Source organism: Leptosomus discolor, chromosome 11, assembly GCF_034619465.1.
Source record: "Leptosomus discolor isolate bLepDis1 chromosome 11, bLepDis1.hap2, whole genome shotgun sequence".
NCBI classification, from domain to species: Eukaryota; Metazoa; Chordata; class Aves; order Leptosomiformes; family Leptosomidae; genus Leptosomus; species Leptosomus discolor.
This window is the reverse complement of record NC_141401.1, coordinates 14,606,760-14,629,651: the sequence shown is the minus strand read 5'-3', so window position 1 is coordinate 14,629,651 and position 22,892 is coordinate 14,606,760. Positions and strand designations below refer to the sequence as shown.

General features: G+C 36.0%; 1 protein-coding gene across 2 annotated transcripts in view; it reads left to right on the top strand.

Annotated features, from left to right (window-relative positions):
• The window catches only part of SCAPER (S-phase cyclin A associated protein in the ER), a 164,857-nt gene that overhangs the window by 113,966 nt on the left and 27,999 nt on the right, over positions 1–22,892 (top strand). Inside the window, exons 25-28 of one of the 2 annotated variants that reach the window (XM_086471461.1) lie at positions 3,138–3,261; positions 11,965–12,194; positions 15,660–15,740; positions 15,909–16,064. In XM_086471461.1, the coding sequence (XP_086327587.1) occupies positions 3,138–3,261; positions 11,965–12,194; positions 15,660–15,740; positions 15,909–16,064 (591 nt within the window). The remainder of the gene's footprint in view (positions 1–3,137; positions 3,262–11,964; positions 12,195–15,659; positions 15,741–15,908; positions 16,065–22,892) is intronic. The other variant, XM_086471462.1, reaches the window with a different exon arrangement.

The following is a 22,892-nucleotide window of genomic DNA, read 5'->3' as shown; positions in this document are numbered from 1 at the left end:
TACTCATGTAAAATAAATACACAGATGCATATTTTTGTCTAGTTTAAAGACAGATTTCTTTTTTGGATCAGAGTTTGTGTACCATAATGAGTGTTTTTTATAATTGGATTTACTCTAGAGGAAAGCCTTACATCAGAGGGCAGACTTATTGTGTGGTTTGAGTATACATGCTGTCTAACATAGCTTTAAAGCTGATTTGCGGGTGTGATACAGAGTTTAGAGCAACATCAGTAATCAATAAACAGCTGCTTTATGTGAGGCTCATACTTTACTATTTGAACTGATTTTCATATCTGAGAGAAGAGTTTTGGAATTAAGAGCAGTTAGAGCTTCCAACGAGAGGAAAAAATGCTATGAAATGTATTGAGTTTTTCATCCCAGAGAGTTTAACTGGTGGTTAAATAAAGTTCTGACTTGATATTCACAGCACTGCGCTTGTCTCGCAGGCCTTGTGTAGAAATGGTGACAGTTGACAGCTGTTGTTCCCTTAATAAGATTAAAGTAAAGAAATTAGTTGTGCTGTCTTTAATCTGCCATTTAACACTGCGAACCACCTGGGGACGACTTCTGTGCTGACACTTCCAATTTTGAATTAAAAAAAAATTGTGGAACTGAATCATAGTTCAGAGCGTGCTGTGATTAGAGTGTATTTAGACGAACTGTAGTTACCAAGCTTATGTTATCAATTAAAAGAACCCTCTTTACTGTTGTGAAAATTTAATTTGACATCCATTTGCTTACACCACCTTTTCAAATGCATTATTTGAGTGTCTGAAAATGCAAGTATGTTTTCTGACATGAGATTCAGTTGGGAAATACAGAAGCATGATGCATTATTACAGTGGAATTTGTTCTGTATATAAAGTGGGAAGTTTTTGTGTTTTCAAATGTGAAATAAACGATCCTTTTAGGGATTAGGAATCCCATATATCAAAAAACATTATTACAGTGAATTAACTAAATCACCTCAGAAACTCTGAAATGCTGTCAAAATTATCAGCTAACCTACCAAGTTGGTATTTAACACTTTGGGTAAATTAAAATGTTTATATTTAAATAGAATTAATCTTTATTTTAGAAAAGCTAGTAAAATGAAAGATACTGATTTACAGTATCATCTTCTCAACTGAAAATAGAAACTACCTATATAGTTTCATATCTCTCTCCCTGTAAACACACCTACACAGTGGAATAATCTTCCATGGAAAGTAAAAGTAGACTCCTAATGAAAATACTTTTCAGCATTATTGAGGAAAGTGAAATAAATACCTTTATATAGTCAGGATAGGAAAACAGAATCCTGTTGCAAGGCAGGTTTTAAAAAATGCACATGAAGCATGCTACTTGAATTTTGTGTAGATGTTATACTTGTAGGGTAAAAATTAGGTGAAATAGGTGAAAATTACCCTGCCTTTGATCAATAAGTAATGGTTTAATATTGTTTTCATATCATGTGAACTGCAGGTTGAAACTGATTTAATTGGGCAGTAGAGTAAAATTAATCACCAGTACAGTAAAATTAATATAACTGATAATACGGTGATACTCAGAGTATTAACAAAGGAAATGTATAAATGCTCTTTATGTTTTTACAGATCAAACCACACAAGGTAATGCTCTTTTTAAAATTCAGTTATTTCTCCAGCTGAAGAACAGACAATCCAGAAATACAAATGAAAAAGTTTTACTCTGAATTTTCTGGCTTCTGAGCATTTCCAGCTTTTCTTGGCTTGAGAAATACAATGTATGTGTATAAGATGCCTCCATTTCGACTCTGGGGAGCTGTGATGAGTAATGGGATGCCACAGCAATGAACGCAGCAATCAGTAAAGCAGCCTTCCTTATTATGTAAATAACATTCCTGTTTCAAAAAATATTTTGGGAGAAAAATAAAGCGTAAAACTGAGGTTCCTCTTTATAAGTATGTTGAATTAGTCTGCAGCTTGTTAGGTTAAATACCAGCTTTGATGCTTTCTGTACTGAACTTGTTTGTTGCAGTCCCACTTTTGTATGGCCCTTTGACAGTGCTCACAATTTATTTTCTTCTGTGGACCTTATTTGAACTTAGTCACGTTTTTCAAAAGTTAAAAAAATGCAACGAAATAAAAGTTCTTTTTCCTTTTGGTTTAATTTAGACAAACATCTTGAGTTTCTAGCCATCTTTATTTATTATTGTATATATTTATGATGTATTTGTGTTGTGCATTGTGTGCATATTTGTGTAGTAGCAGTGATAGCTTTTGTAGTAAGCAAAGTTCAAGAAATGAATTTTGTGTTTATTCTGGAATAGTATTATCGATGGTCAGATTTATCTTCTTTGTGAGTACATTCTATAGGACTGCTCCCAGCTTCCCTGCAAATCCTCTTTTGAGAAGTACACTTTAATTGAAGCAGAGGGAAATTACTGCACATGATGCAAAGAATAATTGGGCATGTTTTGTACATCTGGAGCTTTCTGTGACTTGTATTTATGATTTTCTGTTCTTACCGTTGCAAACCTGTTACCTCTTCCTGCCAGCCGTAGGTGTTGGTCAGTTGATGCTGTTGTAGTTACACACCAGCACTAAAAGGCTTTGTACAGTAGTGGTTCACATTTATCAGCAGAAGTTTTTGAACAGGAATTTCACCTGCTCAGTTTTGCTTGTTCAGTACAGATTACTGTATCGTCTCCATTCTTTGCATTAGTTCACAGGCGCTACGCAGTAGACTCTCTCAAAAGCTGGACCTCCTATACTATGAATTACTTCATACAGAGTTTTTTTTTTTGAAGGTTGAGCTAGGAAAGTGATCTTACACCCAAATTACTTGTGTGATATAACTATGAGCCATAAGAAAATGTTATATATACAAATTATAAAATTAGCTGATATTCTGTGTAAGTTTTGTTATGAGTTTTGAACGCAGAAGAGTTCAATAGCCATACAGTGCATGACTGCTGATAAGCATGGCTTTACTGCTTTGGTGTTATTAATTATTTAATTGATTTAATATAAATGTTTAGTTCTGTTTGCAGTACCAAGTTGGAAATAAATATGAATTGCTGAAAGGTGGTTTTGTGATGTGCTTCCGTTTATTTGCTTTTAATTTACTGAAGAAAAAAGTAAAGTTCTTATTTTTCTTTCCTTCTGATTTTTTAGGTCACTCTGCAATACAGTAAATGCCTACAGCCTCACCTGCAGTAATTGCACAGAAAACTGCACCTATGTTCTTTTTAGTAACAAGATCACTTTTCTAATGGACCTGTTGATACACCAGTTTACGGTACGTGAAATAGCTGGTTTAATTTAGAAATTTTTGCATGCTTCACAAACACATTTTTATAGTATAAGAACATCGGGAGATATATGAGAATAAAGGCTCAAAAGAATAAGATTCTTTTGTCGTCTGTATTTGGTAACCATATCTACTATACTTCTATACAAATTGATAATAAATTCTGCTAATAAATTCTGCAAAAGCATACGTACTGGGAACTGTAGTGAGTGGACAGTGTTCTATCTTTAATGTTTTCTGAGGTTTTTGTCTTTAATTCACCCTATGGTAATATGTAAAGTATAGAATTTTATGAGTTGTCCATGTGTGTTCGATTCTTACATGTTTCATTATCGGGAATATAAATCAGGTCGATACATTACTGTAGTCTGATTTGCTGAAGTGCTTAAATAGCAGGACTCTAACTCTGAAAGTTTTAATTTTCCAATGTTTCATTTAATTTGAAATGTCATTAAATATTTTATTTGAAAACTCATTTTTAATTCATAGTGACCTGCTCATCATAAGATATTTAGTCTTGGTTTTCTACTTATGAATGTGTGTATGTGTTTTCATGAGCCAAGCAGTTTGTTAATTGAAAAGTTATGTACATACTTTAAATAATTTAAATGACGCTGTTAGAATCAAGCCATAGGACTGTTGACGAACACTTTAAAAAGATGGTCCAAAGGTCCTTGACACAAAGAAAATCTGAATGCAACCTGTGCATTCTCTTCTAAGTAGCTGCCAGCTCATTGTTCTTCACCAAATCTTTCCAAGAGGATTCCAGGTATTAGATTTCAAATATACTTAGTGAAAGGTGCACGTATTGTGCTGGGCCAGTCACAACACTGCTGGCTCTGTGCAGAGCAAGCCAGAGCACAGGCTCCGTGGGTAATTACACAAGAGATGAAATCCTTCAGCACTTTACAAGTGACAAGATTCATTCTGATGCCAAACACCTTCCCTTTTCTCAGTGTAGCACTGTGCAAGCGACCTGTACTTTTCCTGAAGAAATACAAATGGTATTTCTTAGGAAATGTTGGCCACCTAGAGATCAGAGATACTACATAAGAAAAATTGACTATGCTTGGAGCTGTTTTCAGTCTGCTGCCAAATGCTACTCTTGAATTGCAGCAAAACTGTAATTAAAGCTTAATGTTACGAGTGATCCACAGTGGACTTTTCTTTCCTATGCATAAAGTCTCTTATGTTCTCTTCAGGCAAAATTGGCCCTTAAACTAGAATATCTTTGTGGTTCCATGAAGTACATATTTAAGTACAAAAAAATGAATACAGTGCTGCTTTTCTAACGCTGATTTTTCTCTCTTGAAAATATAATAAATCAGATCAAGTTTGAATTTTTCTTTTTTATGAAAAAGAAAGGAACAAATGGAGAGCACTTTTTTTTAATTGAATCAAGCTCTGAATACCAAAAAATGAAGACACTCCTCCGAAGAATTTAACTGCCTCCAGTGTTCTTAGTTTGGTGAGCTATATGATGCTGCCTTTGCCTGTGTTCTGTGTATTTCCACTTACTGTTGAAAATAAACCCCAAGTAATAGAGTAATAAATGACAACGTATATTTGCAAGTTTTTAACAAATTGTTAAACAAGTACGCCAATATTTGCTGAATGCAGAAGCAGAAAGAATCCCGTTTTGAGAAACCTTTAAATATATTCTTGAATACAGCCAGTATGAACCTTATTTCTAACCAATTTAGTGTAGTTTTATTTTTATGCATCAATCAAATGCAATGTCAGCTTCACTTTTCCTAAACCTCAGAGCTATACATTTTAAAGAATAAAATTTAAAATTATCACTTCTCATTGGTGACAAAATGTTAATTTTTAATTTACACAGGTGTAACATTTTTCACCTCAAAATATTACTTCCAGAATTATTTTTTTAAAATATAATTTTTCTCCAATGAAAGCCTGGGTACCAGTGGAAGTGATAGAATGACAAATGGACTTTCTTTCTTTTTTTTTTTTTTTTTTGACATCCAGCCTGCCCAAGTTAATTTTTAAGTGTCCTGTTTCACCCTTCCTTTATCTCATACCTAAACAGACTGCTAGGAAGCCTTCTGTAGCCTTTACTTACCGTTTTACCTTTCTTAGCCTCCTTAGCTCAGGTAATGCCTAAGTCGATGTCTTTTGGGGTAGTAGCATTGTGTTTCCTGGTTTCAACAGTTAATGGATAAACCTTCCCACCTACCTTCATAGAATTCTTATGCTTGACTTGTAACTTCGTTTATCTACAGACTGCTATCTCTGCTCTTCTCTGTCTGCTATACCTAGAAGATATACGCAAAATAATGAGAACTTTTCTAATTGTATATTTTGGAAGGTTTCACACTAAGAGAAACAAATAATTACATGGAGCGGTAAGCGTGTAAGGATAGGTTTCGGGTTTGTTCTTTGTTTTTTTTCTAGTCAAGTGACTGGAAAAGTAACAACCGTCATGTACTTTTGCATGAAGATATCTGAAAAAGCCATATATAAAAATCATACATATCTGTGCCTGCATTTGTAAATAGTTTTATGTTTGGTAAACTGATTGGGGCTTTTGGGGGTGTTTTTGGTATCTGTGCTTTTATGATTTCACAGTAAGAAAAGCATGACAGCTTGTTTTCTAGCTGTGTGTTCTCAGATAGATCAAAGGGAAATCTCAAAAAGCTCTTGGGAATAACAAGCTAGACAAGACCACCTTGTCCAGTAGAAATTCTTAGATTTTGTTCATTCATTCAGATCTTTCCCATCATAGCATACCTGGTGTTAGCAGTTAAAGCATAATGCAAATCAGTACTCATTAAGAATTAGAAATTGAGACATTTTTGTTGTTGTATTTCTTTGTTCACATAAATATGCAGAATTACATGGATTCTTTCTTGCTTCATTTTTGATTTGCACACTATATAGAATTGCAGATGACTAGCTTGAGGTAGTCACTGCTATGCACTTCATTTACTTGTGTGCATTATTGCTAATATCCTGCACATGCAATAAAATTTTAGGCTGTTTTTCTTTCTGTTTAAGATTAATTGCTAAAGTCTAGAATCAGATTATTTTTATTCCTTTAAGTAGATAATTTTATGTAAATATGCAACATACAGGCTTGATTTCAGAGTTGAAAAGCAAAAAAAACTAAAGCAAAAAAAAAAAAGTCTTGCCAGTCTCTCTCCAGCCCTCTGACTTGCCAGAGCTGGTTGCCATGTGTAGCTCTGCTTGAAATTTTGAAAATTTCAAATGGAATCACTAGGATTTTTTTAAAGGCAATCTTCAAATGCATAACACCTGAAAATCCTAAATAAAACATCATTACTGAACATAAAACCATGCAAGATGACCATCGCAATGTAAATTGAGATCAACAAATATAGAGATCAAAATGAAATTGCTCGTTACGTTTTTATTCTTCGAAATACAATGCTTAAATCTGGACTGTAATGTAGGCAAATGGCCTAGGAAATTTTACTCGTGAAGTACAAAGTGATTAATTTGATTTGGTTTAAGTTAATGTGTCTAGTCACAGTGGAGTAATTTTTCTCACTATTCCTTCACTGGAATGTGCTGCCATTTAATTTGGGTGCTTCAAAATGACACTATACATCCTATCCCAGCTGCTAGTTTCTTAACCATCAGGGGTCAGGTTTTTAATCTTCTGTACTGCAACAAGTAAGGCAGCTTCATCTTTGTTTGCACTGATTATGACAAGAATTATAAAATCAAAGGCACGTACGTGCTTCCCAGCTGTTTTGGTCCATTTTGAAATTCCATCATGCCTCCGTGGTGTTCAGCTGTTGTGGCACTGATAGTACTCCTAGCTTTTAATGACAAGATGGTGTGAGGAGTTTCTGCCTTCCAGGTCCCTAAGAGATCTAAAAAACCTGCTCTCCTTTCGATTCTAGCAGGAGACCTAAGGACCAGCATCTAGAAGGTTGGCAAAAAAATTACCTCAGTTATCTGTCAGCTCTGTGGATGGGATCATTTCTAGTGCAATTCAGTCAGTGTTGGCAATGTAAAAAAGCACAGAAACTTCCTGCCTTTTTTTTCTTTAATAATGTAACTTTTAAAAGACCAAAAACTTGTATTTTCTTTATTTGCTTCAGTAGTAAGCCAGTGTGTTGATCCTGTAGTAAATCTTGAAAATAGGGCTGGGGTAGGAGAAATAATGGCATATTAAAGTATTTAGGGTAGGGAATTTAAAAGTGGAACCTTCATCTGCACCATCTTAAGCCCATAGACTTCCTGGGCCATTTCCATTTCTTTAGTTCACTACTTACTACATGGAAAGTCTGACATCCTATAGATGCTATTTTGAAAGTATACGCTTTCCAGAGTGTTTTTGAGGCAAGCACAATGACTTACATGTGCAAAAATGACAGTCACCAGTGTTAATGGGAGATGAATACAGCGTAAGTGACCAAATGAACAGAAATTGGGTGCTCCTAAAGGTTTGAAGACTTCCCGTTTAGGTTTAGCAGCTCTATATATAAAATTCTTCATGGCTGTAAAGGATTATGCTTTTTTTTTTAAGATGAAAACATAAATGAATTTTTTTCAGTGACAGAACTCTACATTGCTAACTGGAAACTGTTTGGTTTGGAGTTTTTCTGTTAGCACAGGAAAAATGGGCTCTGTTATGCAGAGGTACTTTTGGTGACATGAGTCAGAATGGAGTTACATTTTCAGCTATATTCAATGTGTACCTAAGTGCTTCACTGGATTGGGGCCATGTTGTTTAGCATCTTGCAGGATTAAGTCCTAGATGCTGGGCAGAGCTGAGGAGCTTATGGCAGCTCTGCACAAGCAAGGGAATCCCTACGCAAGGGGAATTCTGTGCTGAATGGCTTAACAGTTGTACAGAGACTGTTCCAGAGCTGAGAATCTGGTCATCAGAGCGTTCTGATTCAAGAACTGATTTAGAGAAAGTAGAAGTCTTGATTAGGCCCAGCACAGGCAGTCATCATACATGCTAAAGTAGTGTTGAGATGTTGGATGTGTCAAATCATTGAACAATAGTTAGATTTTTCCTGATTTTTCTTTGTGATCTAAAAATGTTTCATACCAATTACTTGACAAGTCAGTTTAAGTGTGTAATCGTACCTATAGATTTGTGTCAGTTAAACTGTTAAACCTATTAAACCTCAGAAATAAAAATGCGGAATGTTTTAACGTTTACTCATTCAAAGCCCATGTTCAACAGACACAGTTTCTCTGAATATCATTAACTCCGTGGGTAATCAACACAAAGAAACCAGAGCTTGAAAGCTTTCATAATTATGCTATTAAATCTTAAGATTTCCTACCCCCTTGCTTGATATAATAATCAACAAGCGAAGTAATACATCACTTTTGCAAGCACCCCAATTAATTTTGAACATAAATCTCAACACATTTTCACACTATCCCATTAATTACTTCTTCAGTAAAAGAACTGATCTTTTGTCCCTCATTTGAGTTTGTAGAAATGGAAAATATTAAAGGTAGGAATTAAGTTCAAATTTACCAATTTTCTGTAAAACAGTATTTCCTTCTGTCTGCTCTTTGGCGTACATAGTATAAAACCCACATTTGTTTTATATTCGCACATTCCCCAAAATTTAAATGTGAAAGATCAGCTCTGCAGTAGAGATTGTATTAAGAGTGCCAGATCTATTTATTTTACAAATTAGGAAGAACAGTTCTATACTAAAGCATGAACTTGTGTAGCTAAGGGCTATATACTTAGAAAATATAGTTCTCATATACATTCAGCTAGAAGACAAAAATAGACATCTGTTTATAGTACTGTTCATTACAGCAAATGGAAGGCTCTTCTGCAAAATATTATTAAAACTTTTAGAAATAAGTTATGTATAATTTTTTATCTGAGGTGAAAAAGCAGTGACTAGCATTTGTTAGCAATTTTTAAAACTTGGTTTTCCTAGAACAAAGTCACCACATTTAAATTGATTTATACGTTGCAAAGCTTAATCCGTCTGGTTCAGTAGGCAATTAGAATCATTAGGCATGAATTATTTTAGTCAACAGAAGTTACTGGAGCAACATAATATTATTTTTCCTATTGAACTTGAATGAGCAGCTAAAGACTTCTCACTTGCTCACTTGGCTCGTCACCAGAAACAGACTATTACAATGAGTTTTAAGTACCAACACAAGGCTCAGAGCTAATGAATAATAAAGAAATGTGCATGTTACTCTTTGTCACTAAGTGTTACCAAATCCTTTCAGATACCTGTACAGGGAGGAACAATTGTCTGTGACCTCACTTGCGTATACCAAGTGTAAATGACTTTAACCTGGAATGAACATAATATTTCAGCCGATATTGATCACTAATTACAGTGTTGAAAGCTTTTGAGCTGTCTCATAAAAGTGCCTCCACAGAGGTCTGTTGGTATGTGGAGTCCAGCAGCATTGAGCGCAGTGAATGTGCCTAGGAGCCCCGTGTCTTGATTGCTGCATCTGTGCTGCCATATTCTGCCTGTAAAATGTCAAGACTTCCACACACACTTCACTTACTGTTTGGTCATAACAGGGCGGAATTTCCACTGGTTTAAATTAGCTTAGACTGCAGAAATCAAAAAATAAATTAAAAAAAAAATTATTATACTCTCCATGAGGATTTCCTTCCAGATCTGTATCCTGCATATAGATTTGTCTTCAGATTTACATGTTGTACATCTCAACGTCGCTGCCTTTTTTAGGGGTGGGCTCTAGTCTGATGACTTAGAAAAACCGGATTCCATTCCTCTAAGGTCTGTTCAGAGAGAACTGCATGTTGTGCTTCTGACATGGTTGACAAGTGACTAACATCTGAGGGACAAGGGCAGTGATCATCAGGTGGTGTTTTATATTGAGATGTTTAGGCCTTATTCATGGGGCATGTTTTTCCTGCTGATCGTAATAGTTAAAATACGAAGGAATTCATAAAAGTGCTCATTCTCCATGCCCAATTTGAGATTTGTGAGTGGAAAGTGTTTCCCATTGCATCATTTAGAACTGTGTTATTCATGTCATCCTTTACAATGCTCCAGTATGTCAGGTTGTGCCCTAGAATTTGTGCAATTTTTCTGTCTTCTCAGATAGTTCCTTAGTTGTTTTTTGAGTGGGTGGGTTGGTTGGTTGGTAGGTTGGTTTGTTGGGGGGTGGATTCTTTTCATCAGATTTGATCAGGAGAGGTGGGGGTTTTGTATGCCTCCCCTCCCTTCCTGACAGAAATTTCTAGTTCAACTGCCTTTAATTTTTTACGAAATCAGGACTTTTCATTTTTGTAGACTTTGGAAGATTTAGCAGTTCTCTTTTTGAAAAAAAGATGGATAAGAGAAATGTGAATCAAAGAAAGACTGGGAGCCTTACCTTAAGGGTGGTCTTGCCTTTGAGGAGAACTTAGCTCTTTGAAATACTTAGCTACTTCAGGTTAGCTTTAGTAATAACCTGCTCAACTGAGAAGTTCTGACACTTCTAGGAAAAGCTAATTCTCTCACAGGCTTTTTCAGGTGTGGAGGGGAGTCACTGTAATTCAGCTGTCTAGATTCAGTCAGGGTTGCCCTCTTGCTGACTTAAAACAGCCGTGTATTTACCCTTGTTGCGTACCTCAGCAGGTAATATAATTTGTTCCAAATTCAGTAATGCAGAAGCTCAGCAGCACAACTGAATACCTCCTTGTAGACTGGGAAAATGTCATATTCTCCAGAGTCCCTTGGCGTTGTTCCCAGATGGCACCTCCTGTGCCCTTCCTGTGGGTTGTCTAAACCTACTGCTCAGATACTTCAGTATGCTGTTTCCTAAGGTCAAACTAGTATTACTCCAGATACAATGGTTTTTTTCTTAGTTACGGTTTGAGTTTTATCATGATCAGTCTTGGGTTTATTGATAAAAAATTTTGTTGTTTTTCTAACATTAAAATTCCAGGTAAAATAGTTTGGAAGGATGCTTATTTCAGGATATTTTTGTAAATTTTTTATTAGGTTTTGTTTTTTGTTTTTTTTTTCTACGAAGGAGAAGTCTGTGAGGGATTAGATCTTATTGCAAAGAAAAGTGTATTGTCTTTTTCTGTGAAGAGCCTCAATTGTGCCTGCTGTGGCACAATAACTTTTGCATTTCAAAATACTCACTTTTGAAGTCATGTTTGTTTAGGATGCAAACTGTTGAGTGGCCTGACAGTACGTTCTGTTTTTCCAAGGTCAAGTAGGTGATACCATACAGCAGTAAATGCTACTGCTTCCACAGAAAATGGCTGTCTTTCCTCTGTGTTACCGAACGCTTTGTGAATCCTACACATTTAATGTGTCTTCATGGTAACACAATGTAGTAGTCAAAATGAACCATCTCAGTAGTTTATTCACAATCAAGTTTAAAAACATAATTTTTTTTTGCTAGTGACTAATCAAAAATCCCATGTATACATAAGAACACCACAATCATACTGATGAAATACTCTGCTACTATATGTTTTCCTTCAGTTCTCATACACTAAATGCTGTTTTGACTTGATTTATTCCATTTCAGCTTGTATTATCTGCATAAGGGGTATAGACCTTTTCTTGTAACTGAAATGCTTTAATGTCCCATCAGCACTCCTAGAATATGTTACTTTATTGTTATTTTTGATGTACTTCTATGCAACTTTCCAAGTGTTTCTCTACAAATTTTGATTATTTTTACTGAATTCTGATTGTGGGTTTTTTTTTTCTCTTTACTTAGGTTAATGTTCCAGATGACCATAATGCTACTTCAGGCAGAAGTGCAAATAAGCAGGTATTTGAAGGTTTAACAACAGGACTTCTGAGGATAACTGCTGTGATTTTCAGATGTCTAATCTCCAGCTTCCCAGATGGAAACAGCCACTCTACTGCACTGAAGATACTACAGGAAGTGAAAAGTAAATCCCCGCAAGTGGAAGCCTTCAACAGCAGAGTCCAAGATCTAATCAGGTTAAAAAAAAAAAAATTAAACTTCTCCAAACCTTCTTTACTACAGAGAAAGAAAATTGCAATGATTTAAGAAAGGAACAATAACTCCTAACTTAGTAAGAGTAGTTTGTGTGTGTAGTCAAGAAGATTATTGAAATTCTGTCACCTCAAACAATGTTCTTCAGGAAACTGCCAACACAGAAGTACAGAAAAGCAAGAGTCTTTTAATTTTGGACTTGTTTTTTCATGTCCTTTCCATCAGTTTTATCTCATAATTGCCTAGGAGTTAGCTTCCATATTTTCATTATTTTCTCTCAATTGTCTATGCCAACTGTGTATGCCTGTTGCCCTTGTGGTACTGCGTATCATACATGCATTCATACAAGCTTGCCATAAAATATATACTTCCTGTTATAAAGATTAGCCAATAATTCCTATTATAAAGATTACCAAATAATTCCTATAATCTGATTTCAACCTTTATAATGTAGCTGTGTTTTAATAGCAATTTTCTTTTCTAAGTACATTTCTTGAGCGAAATTTCAAAATAATTCAGTGAGTTGTAACAGTCAAGTAAAAGAGAAACCATTGTTTTGCTCATTTTTACTTGAAACATTCTAATTCTTTGATAAAAACACTTGAACCTGAATATATTACTATATATATAATTTATTTAATATCTTTTCTATATGTAAATGAATATATATCCAGCAATATAATAGACTTGCGAAAAGTCTATAGTTTCACTAGTAAATTATATAAATGGTCATCAATACATCTTCAGCCCTCTGAAGAAATTAAATTCTGATTCTGTGCTATTGAAAATGTGTCACAATGAGCATCTTCAGACTTCAAAATCTGATGTGATGCTGATGGATACAAAAAGACAGCTGGAGGAGGAAAGCAAAACAAATAGTTGTCATAGATACCGGTGACCTCTCAAACTTTATTGTTCTCATGTAACCAGCCTTCTCCCCAAACAGGTTTTGAAAGAGTGTGAAATTTCAGGATGTTGTATTCTTCCCATTTATGAATGGGAGGGTGGGAGGTCTGCTTATTGATATTTGTGCTGAGCAGACATCTGACACTGACTGGGCCAAGCACAGGCATACCCTTAAGATAAGAAGATACATGAGAATCCAACTAGGTCCCTCACCTGAGGCACTTTAGGGGATCTGGTTATAAATGGAGAATGAAAGGCGTGATGACAAGGTAATAGCGCAATTAGGAAAAAAAGAGAGAAGGCATTTTAAACTAGTCAGAAACAGACAAATTCTATTAATAATGAGAATCTTTCACCTCCAGGTCATTGTATCATATGTCCTTGGGGAGTTGATTAAACAAGAGTTTTAGGAAGATGAGAGAAGAAAGAAGAAAGTTGATTTTTTTTTTTTTTTTTTTTTTTTTTTTTTTTTTTTTTTCCTATTTGGGGCTAGTAGACCTGATGCGTAAACAACAATTATCTGCACACTGTCTGGGTATCAAAAGGGTAGCCAAATTATTTGAACTATGCTACCATGGGTAAAAGGACTGGGAGATGGAGGCAATAGATTAGAGAGCTTTGACATTCCACTTGTCTGTACACTCAATTCTTCAAGGAAGGGCGTGCTTCACGCGTCTTCTCCTTGTCTCCGGATGCCATTAAAGACTAGTCCCAGTAGACTGAAAACTCTCATCCATTTCTTCTCCGCCAAAAGATCAGCTGCTTTTTATCCAGGTGTGGGTGTAAAGGAAGGAGGACAATGAACACATTTTGCAGGTGTCAGTCAGACTGTAGAGATGTTGCTAGGGAAAAAGGAAGAGAATATTGATAAGAATGGTTGTGCCTTTTTGTGAGTAATCATCTGTCAGTACTGGCTGTATTTGATTTAGTTCTTCCCTCCTATTTCACAGAGAGTTTTCCAGCACTTAGCATTTCTCTGTGGCTGTGATGTATCTTAACACTCGGCTCTGTTCCTGGAATTATTCAGCTAATACAGGAGAGCTTGCTTATCGCCTGTATGATCAGGTGGATTGCTTAGATCAAAATCTGCAAGAAACCTAATGCTGGTAACCTTTCATGTTGCTAAATAGAACAGACAAACTTACCTGAGCAACGAGTGTGCAATTAATAACCTTTGTGCATCTTTAAGTGGTTTTAACTGCTATACTTCAGCAGGTTTAAAAAATCTTTCATACTGCAGTTAGACTTATTGCTTTATATCCAGTGTATTTTTATTCTTAATTACATTTATTGCTTTCAAAAGCTTTGTGTCAGCAGGGTAAACTTTGGCAGAAAGTCTAGCTTCTAGCCCTGAAGAAATATTAGTCTTTGAGCAACTACACTGTCTGAAAAGTGGAGAGGTTTTCTTCCCTAATCTTAAAAATCCATGGTTTTTCAGAATCAGACTGTAAGACATGTGAGGGAATAGTTATGTTTAATAAATACTTGTACAACTCCTGTGACAAGCATTATCTAATCAGTCTTACTTATTTACTAGAATCAATATTGTTTAATATTGTTCCATACTTGGTCAAGACATTATGGAAGCACACAGCCCGTGGTGTTCCCATCTCAAGGAGCCTACGCTCTAAGAGGCAATCTCTAACAGGTAGACTTGACAAGCAAGTAGACAGAACAGCTGGTAGGATGGAGTAATACTAATAACAGGATGGGTTAGTGTAGACTATCAGTGTAAAAACAGTGACTCAGTTGATGGTGTCTGAAAGCAATTGGTTCCCCGTGTCTGTTAAGTCAGGAGGAGACACAGGATATAACAGCAGTTCTGAGTTTGGTGAATTTCTGGCACTTGATAAGAGTGGAGGAAAATACAAAGAAAATTAGAGGGGAAGGAGAAGGAGATGACTGCAGTGGGGTATTTGTCTCCACAAAGTTGATCTGGCAAAAGTCACCAGAATGAACAGCTGAGACAGAGTAAAGTCTGAGAAGCTGAATGTTTGTGGTAGAAAAAGGAAAGTACGTGAAGTTAGGTGGTATCAGCAGGGACGTGGGAAAAAATCAATCTATCCGTGTACACGGTTCAGTTGCTAATGATTCACAGTTGCTAATAATTGAAGTGTGAGGGAACCTAGTGTGGCCTGAGAGATCTTGGTACAAGGACAACAGCAAATTTTTTGGTGTAGATTTCCAAGCTTTAGTTGAGCTCCTCAGGAGCCTTTCTGATCCTGATCCTTCTATACTGATGGTAGAAGGTTGTTAACTGCATGTTCTATTAGTCTCTTAACTTTTGCATATGTTTTCAAAAGGAAAAAAACCCACAACTGGGCAGTAGTTATGATATATGTGTTGCAATAAAATGTTATCTGGGTAACATCATTGTCGTCTTAAATTAGTGTGTTCTACAAAGTTTATCTCTTCATGCTAAAAAGAAATTGTTCTGTTGCAGAGCTATCAAGATTATTATAAATCATTTAACTATGGCAAAATTCCATTGTCCTTCTAGGACTATGATAAAATAAACATTTACACTCATCTTTCTTGTACAGTATAATACAAATTATCCTACAACAGACAGATCTCTTAACAAAAACTACTGATAGTTACAGAGAGCCAGATCTGAAGTTATTGCAATTTGAATTGTTTTATTGAACCCGTTCAGAAAGAGTGTTTTAAGTAATCACAACCTGCATTTGTATGGTTTGGTAGCAGAGCAGCAGAAATTACTTCCTTTGCAAAGTTACGAAAACTGTCATGGGGCTATTTTTTTTTTAATACATTTTTTCCTCTGTTTCTAGTTATGTGGTGAACATAGGATTGATAGACAAACTGTGTTGCTGTTTCCTCTCCGTTCAAGGCCCTGTTGATGAGAATCCCAAAATAGCAACTTTTCTACAAAATGCCACAGCAGTGTTGCATGGAATATGTCAGCTGTGTTTTGCTGTCAATGGAAGGTAAGTGCACTTGGTCTGTCATCAGGCCGCAGCCGTTGTAACTCTGCCAGCACTGCATTCATGAAAGCGAACATTCTGATAAGGCTGTTAAACAGAATTGTTCTTAGTCACACAGTAGTAACTGGTAAAGAAACAGTGCAGGAAATCCACTTTGCTCACCCTTTCACTATTGAACTGTAATTAGTTACCTGCAGTGAGTCTTGATTCTTGTAAGTCATTTATCAGAATTGCAAACTTTATCTCCTTTATTCATCATCACAGAGAGGGTTTTATCACTGCTGATTTTAAGTGTCCAATCCTTAGGACTTCAAGAGGTATTTTATTATCAGCTAAAATCAACTCTTAATTGATTTGTCTCTAGAGTAGCCTAATTCAGCTACTGTTCTTTCAAATACCACTGTCAGTAAGGGAATTATATTTTCTATAAAGAAAAGTGTTAACTAGATTTGTCAGGGAATTTTCTAATGAAAAATGTTTGTTATCATAACCTAACCAGGGTTGTGGGGAGTGAGCATGAGGTATGTCAGCAAATCTGGATTTCTATAATCTGCAGCATAGGACAGCCTGACACTATGAGAGTCAAAGTTTCAGAGCTTTGGGGTGCACATACTAGAACCTACTACTATTAGACTGTTACATATTTCAGGAAAAGACAGGGCCGACAGAACTTTATTGTGAATTCCTGAAGGGTAAAATGATGCTAGGGTCAAAAAAAATGGAGTTAATAAAACATAAAATAAGAAGCAAAGCTGTAGGTAAGAGCTGCTGCTGGTAAGCTTGGGACACTAGCACATGGAAAAAGAACTGCAAGAAATATGAGCCCAAAGAGACCTTACTGAAATTTCCCTTTCTGGAAGCTGCCAGCTTGGCATTTTACGTTCCAGGACAGCGCTGCCAAAAGTCAAATGCATGCTAAAAAAAAAAAGTCACCCTTCTCTTAGTGGAATAATAGTTCTAGCTACAAGAGTGAGTAACGTAGTATTTTCAATTTCTGAAGCAAGCACATGCTTCAGCCAAATGATAGAGATATTTGCACCCCGAAATAATACAGCACTATGCAAGTACTTCCTTCAAGAACATCTGTCCTTTGTAGCAGAAGAATAATTCTGGAGGGTTGAGCATTTTTCTTCACAGTTAGACCAAGAAGTATCTGATCTTATTACTTGTATATAACAGCAACGCTTTGGATTTTGTCCAGAGGTGCTGATTGTTCTTGATTTCCAGGTTGGATTGTTCGTTTGAGCATGAAAAGAAATGAGAGGAATTAACTTGCAGATTTCAAAACTATTGTCTTTCATGTTTAGATCAAAAGCTTTGGTGTAACTGATTAGAAGGGCAGTTTAAATTAAATGTCTTTCGTCACCTGAGCCCACTCTCATTTTAGAAGTGAATGCAGAGTGTAATTCTGTTGTGTTACAGAAGTCCTTAGTATTCAAGGAGATTTAAATGGAAAAAGGTATTGCCAAACACAGATTAAGGTGGCAGGAACAGAGCTCAAATTTATTGAATTCTTAAATATGTCACAGTACAGTAATACGTGTTGTGTGATATATGATCTGCAGCACAAATGGTGGCCTCTCTTTGTGAGAAATACAGATGCATCTTTCGTTCGTGGTAAATAGTAGTAGGACGCAATGCAGCCTATTCAGTCAGAGTCTGGTATTTCTCATTCTCATTCTCCAGCTTGGTTGATACACCCTTGAGCACCAAGACATGCTGTATTATACTCTTCTTACATCAGAGTAACTAACCCCTCTGATCACAAAACTTTTGAAGTTGTTACTGAGAGGAAAAAAGTCTAGTAAGTACTACCAGTGCTTTCACACTGCAGTGTGAAACAAATTTTGCCAAAATAATATCAGATGTTCACTATTGTTGCAAGAGCAGTTTTGAACTGTTCTTTTGATATATTCTCCTGTATAGAATGTTTTCAGGCTGGGAACTTCTTTATGCTCCTCGATGGTGATCATAGGAGGCACAAAATTAATTTGATTTTTTCTGATAGAACTGTGTCAGCCTGTTATTTGTCACATAAAAAGTTGTCATTCCTTATTAAATGCGTTAGAGTATTTTTATACTGTGTGCAGATCTTAGCATGCTGCGCCACTGAGTGGCATAGAGGGAAGCTGATGGGACAGTAGACGCTGGGCAGTGAACACCCAGGGCAACCTCAGGGCTCTCCAACCATCCTCAGTGCCTGCAACAATGAAATCCAGCTAGCAATGGCCAAGCGCTGCATGGTCTTCCTCCTTTGCCTTCAGACACCACCAGGCTGTTGTGAACTTTACTGCAACTGTAATCTGCAATATTCCCACAGGGACGGAAGTTAAACACTGTAATTCAAGTTTTAAACAATGAAAGAGACCCTGTCCTGTGGGTACAAAATATGTTAGGCCATTTCTGGAGCTCTGATGTAAGAAGAGCTCTCAATCTAGACTTCCTGTCTTCCTCACAGGAACGTTTCCTAAAATTCCCAAGTTTAGCAGAATGTTTCTAAACCAAGCTCTGAATTGGTACCCAGTGTTTATTTGGACAGTTACTTCATGGAAAACAATGTTATAGGCAGGGAAGAGATCTTAGTCAAGTACTTCCCTGCACCTACCTCTTCATCAGGCGAGATGTCACAATGATAATGGTTGTTAGGGAATAGCCTCAAATTGTATCATGTATGTATCTCAGCGTTAAGTATTAAATGAGGTCTGTGGTTGATATAATGTAGGTGATAAAATTTTAAGACATAAACTAAGGTACTTTTTTTATTCCCATGGTATACTTGGGAAAAAAAAAGCCCAAAATCAGGGAGTTAGATACAATAAAAGAAAGTCTTGCTAATGTAGAAACATAAATTGGAGGATTCTCAATTTTAACATCATAAAAAGCTACTGAAGTGAGGGAATCCATTCTGAACATATGTTATAAACATATCTTATTATAAGAGAGGGATTTTCTTTTCATTAATGGTCAAGGTCTTTAAAAAGATTTAACTTTGATATTGATCTTACTTCTTAAATGATCATTCTTGGTACTGGCTAATAAATGCTAGATTGATTCTTTTAATTGAGGTTTTGCTGTGGATGTAGTAGCACATTTTCTGAACACTCTGTAATACGTATAGAAGATCATTTGTTGAAAACATTAACGACTTGTAACCCCATGTGAACCTTGTTTTGATAATTTTTATACCCTCATCTGTTACACAGCAAGAATCACTGAGGGTGACTTGAGACCTCTAACTGGAAGTCCCATTTTTCTTATGCTGTGTGCATCCACTGCTAGCGATGGAGGTGAGAGCTCCTTTCTCCCTGATGAGTTAAAAAAAATAGTGTATGAGAGCTGAAAATAGGGTATTGTCCCTTATTGTATGTAGTGAGAAATTATAAAATGCAGCACGTCTGAATATTGAGCTATTTCTGTTCGCTGAGCAAAAGATAAACCTGACACTTGATACTTAGGCTTGAAAATTGTGGCCATGATAATGCTTAACTGTTTTTTTAACTCGCTATTAAGAGTAACAGTAGCTAGAATTGAAAACAGAGACATTTTTATTAACCTGAAATAAAGCAAAATATTAAATAGGCTTTATACAGAGTAACAGTGGTTTATATAGCCATATAAATCTGTCTTGCAATTTGTGTCCAATTCCAGATGTCCAGTAGCAATGTTCAGGACGATAGCCTTGTTTTCCAGAGTTTATTATTGTAACTATGAGAGCTACAAGGCCTATTTTGGGTCCTGGAGTCCTGAATACACATAGGGAGCATGCTTGGCTTGTAACCCCAAGGCAGAAAACAATGAGCAGGCATGGAACTCAAGGAGCATTAATAAAAATATGGCCATGCTGCCCCAGCTCAACCTTCCCTAAAAGCAGGAGTGAAGACTAAGTAAGAAAATATATAGCAAGTCCTTCATCAGCGTAGCAAAGGTCTTCCTTATGTTCTTGTCTTTTCCTGTACTGCCCAGTGTTCATCAAATCTAGATCCTTTCTTGCCCTGTAAGTCTCTGGAACTAAGATTTCTTTGTCCAAGAAGTTTAATTGTTACTTCATGGAGGACAATTGTTAATGCCTTATTTTGCTTTTACCCATCAGTATGAATGAAGAAATTCATATTAACCACAGAGTTAATGCAAACAGCAGGAGGAAACTACCAGCAGTAGTGTAGTGTAAGGGTTAATCACTAAGGAAGAGTGTTCTCCCTAAGAGCAGCACAGTGGACTAGCAGTAACACAGATGCAAGGAGGAAAGTGGGTTGTACATGAGGAGAATGTTGCAAATAATAGTCCCTCAAATTATGTAGCTTCCTGGGACATCAACTTACTCGAAATTTTGCTGTTGTCTTGATGTAAGAAATGTCTGCAAGCTCCCTCGTTAATCTAGGAAAACAGATTGTCATAGCAGTACAGTAACTAAATTGTTACTGTTATATGTTATCTCAAAAGAGTGGTGGAATACATATAAATCTGTGTCAACAGCTAGTGAAGTTGTGGATTACAAGCTGCAGTGGCAGAAAGCTGCAGATATATAGGGTTTGATCCAGGAGAACAGGGACTGTCGTGTCACAGATAGGCAAGGAAGTAGGCTGCTCTGTTTTCAGTTTTATTACAGTAATTAAGATAATGTCTGTTTTGGCTGCTGGATGGTGAATCAGAAAGAAGTCTGCCTGAATGCTGGTCGGGCTTCCCACCACTTCCAAGGGACAGCAAATCTAGCAAGTGCTGTAAACTAACTAAAACTTGTTCTTGAAATTACTAAAAGATTTCAGGTCATAGTTTTTACATAGTACTGTGATTCCTAGTTTGACAGTGTGAATTATAGCAAGGTCTGACAGATGCTAAATACTTCTTTATGCTTCTTTTATTATTATTTTGCCTCTTTATTTTGACATCTTTTTCTAAATAAAGTAATTAAGAAGCAAAAAGTACAGATGATAGTTTTTAAATCCTAATAATGAAAAACCAGATTATATTCTAAGCCTTTTGAAAACTCATTTCCATTTGGCTCCATGTTTTTAATCAGCAGTATATATTTCAAATATACAAACATTATAATGTATACCCTTAGAGAGGCTTGTCTGCTTGTTAGCTCAGTCAGTTTTTAAAACAATATATTTTCAGATATAAACAGTTTGCTTATATTGAAGCTTGGAGAAATTGTAGCTTTATACTTGTTCTGTAGAGTATGCTGTTTCTCATCAAGCTGCATTGAATTCCTGTTTTTAATAAATAGTGGTGTATTTTAAGCAGTGAAGTACTACTGTTTAGTATCTTTCTTTTCTGTGATGGATATATCCACACTTTTAAATTTTTAAACCTTTTTTGTAAGTCATAAATGCCGTACCAATTTCTGAGACTCCTTGATGGCAGAAGCTGAAAATCATAATGGCAGCCCATAATGAAAATTCCCTGCATTTCATTAAACTTTTCTTTTTAAGATCCTGCAGGTTGTTTGACTGTAATGTAAATATTTGCCTGGTTTTCTGTGTTAAATATAAAGATTTGGTAAAGTTTGAAAGCCTATCTGTTTTCCCAGCTATATAAGCCAATGTAAAAATCCGGTAAGTCTCTCTTCCCTTCAGTGATTAATTGGAGGGGTTTTGTCCATACTGACTGTTTGGCTTTGGCAGCTGTTACAGACACAGAGAGTAAGCTGCTTTAAGTAGGAGAATTAAAAGAGAGGAGTCTCCTCATTTAACTTTAGTTACGTAAAACCTAGGTTTCTTGTATGACATCATCATCTTGTGATATTAGGGGTTTTACAGGTTTTTACTTCAGTCTGTGTCCTAACAGCACTGAATTTTCACTGGGCTTGCATTTGAGGTGGACTGAAAACCTGCTAAATATGTGAAATCCACTATTGTACAGACCTGACCAAAATCTCTCACAGCAGCATGTGCAAAGGTTCATGCTTTGTTTTCCAACATCTCATATACAGTTTTTTTCTACTTTACAGCCCACAACCACTATGAATAACATCTTCTACCTTACTATTGTAAACATTTAGGCTTAAAGTGATTATAACTGACAGTTAAAACCAACAGGAGCCAGTGGCCTGTTCATACACACATTAACTGTAACACAGGCAACATCAAAAATAAATGTTCCTAACAGTTCCTTCAATCCACCAAACCTAGCAGACAGAATTATTTTTTTAACAACTTTGTCCTGTGGTATAACTTTAAAACTCCTTGTAATATCTGTGGAAAAAAAAATAATACTTGCACTTTGAGTTATTTTACAATTGACTTTTTTATATATATTTTGATTCATTCACTGTTCAAGAACAGCTCAAAATGGTAAAAGGATTTCATCCAGCAATGTAAGCTTTTTCATATGGAATTGTTTAAAAATAATGATGGAGTGAGAGTTGAAAGCAAGCTAACTTTAAACTTTGGTAAAATTGGTCAATCTTCTCATTGTATATAGTCACCAAAAATTCTGTGAGGTATCATATACAATAATTAATTTGGGGTTATCGTTTGACCGTGAGTGGGTTTTTTTTCTGGTTTTGTACTGTTGAAAAACCTAAGATTGAAATTAAGAAATACTAGCTGGCAAAAGGAGCTGTGCTCTCATGGCACTGCGGAAACAAACATTCTAGTTTCTCGAGTGTAGTTAAGTGGCGGTTAGCACGTTTTGGGTACTGCATGCTGCAAAATGAATAATTGTACATCAGAAGGTATTTTAAAGTGAGACATACTAAGGAGTCCACAGACACACAGAGCAAATGTGTGAAAATGGTGGTCCCAGAGCTGTTAGCTCACCCTCCTTCTGCAGCCATCCAGGTTCCTTCCTCACTTGCAGCCAGGTTCACATGCCAACACGACTTGAAAT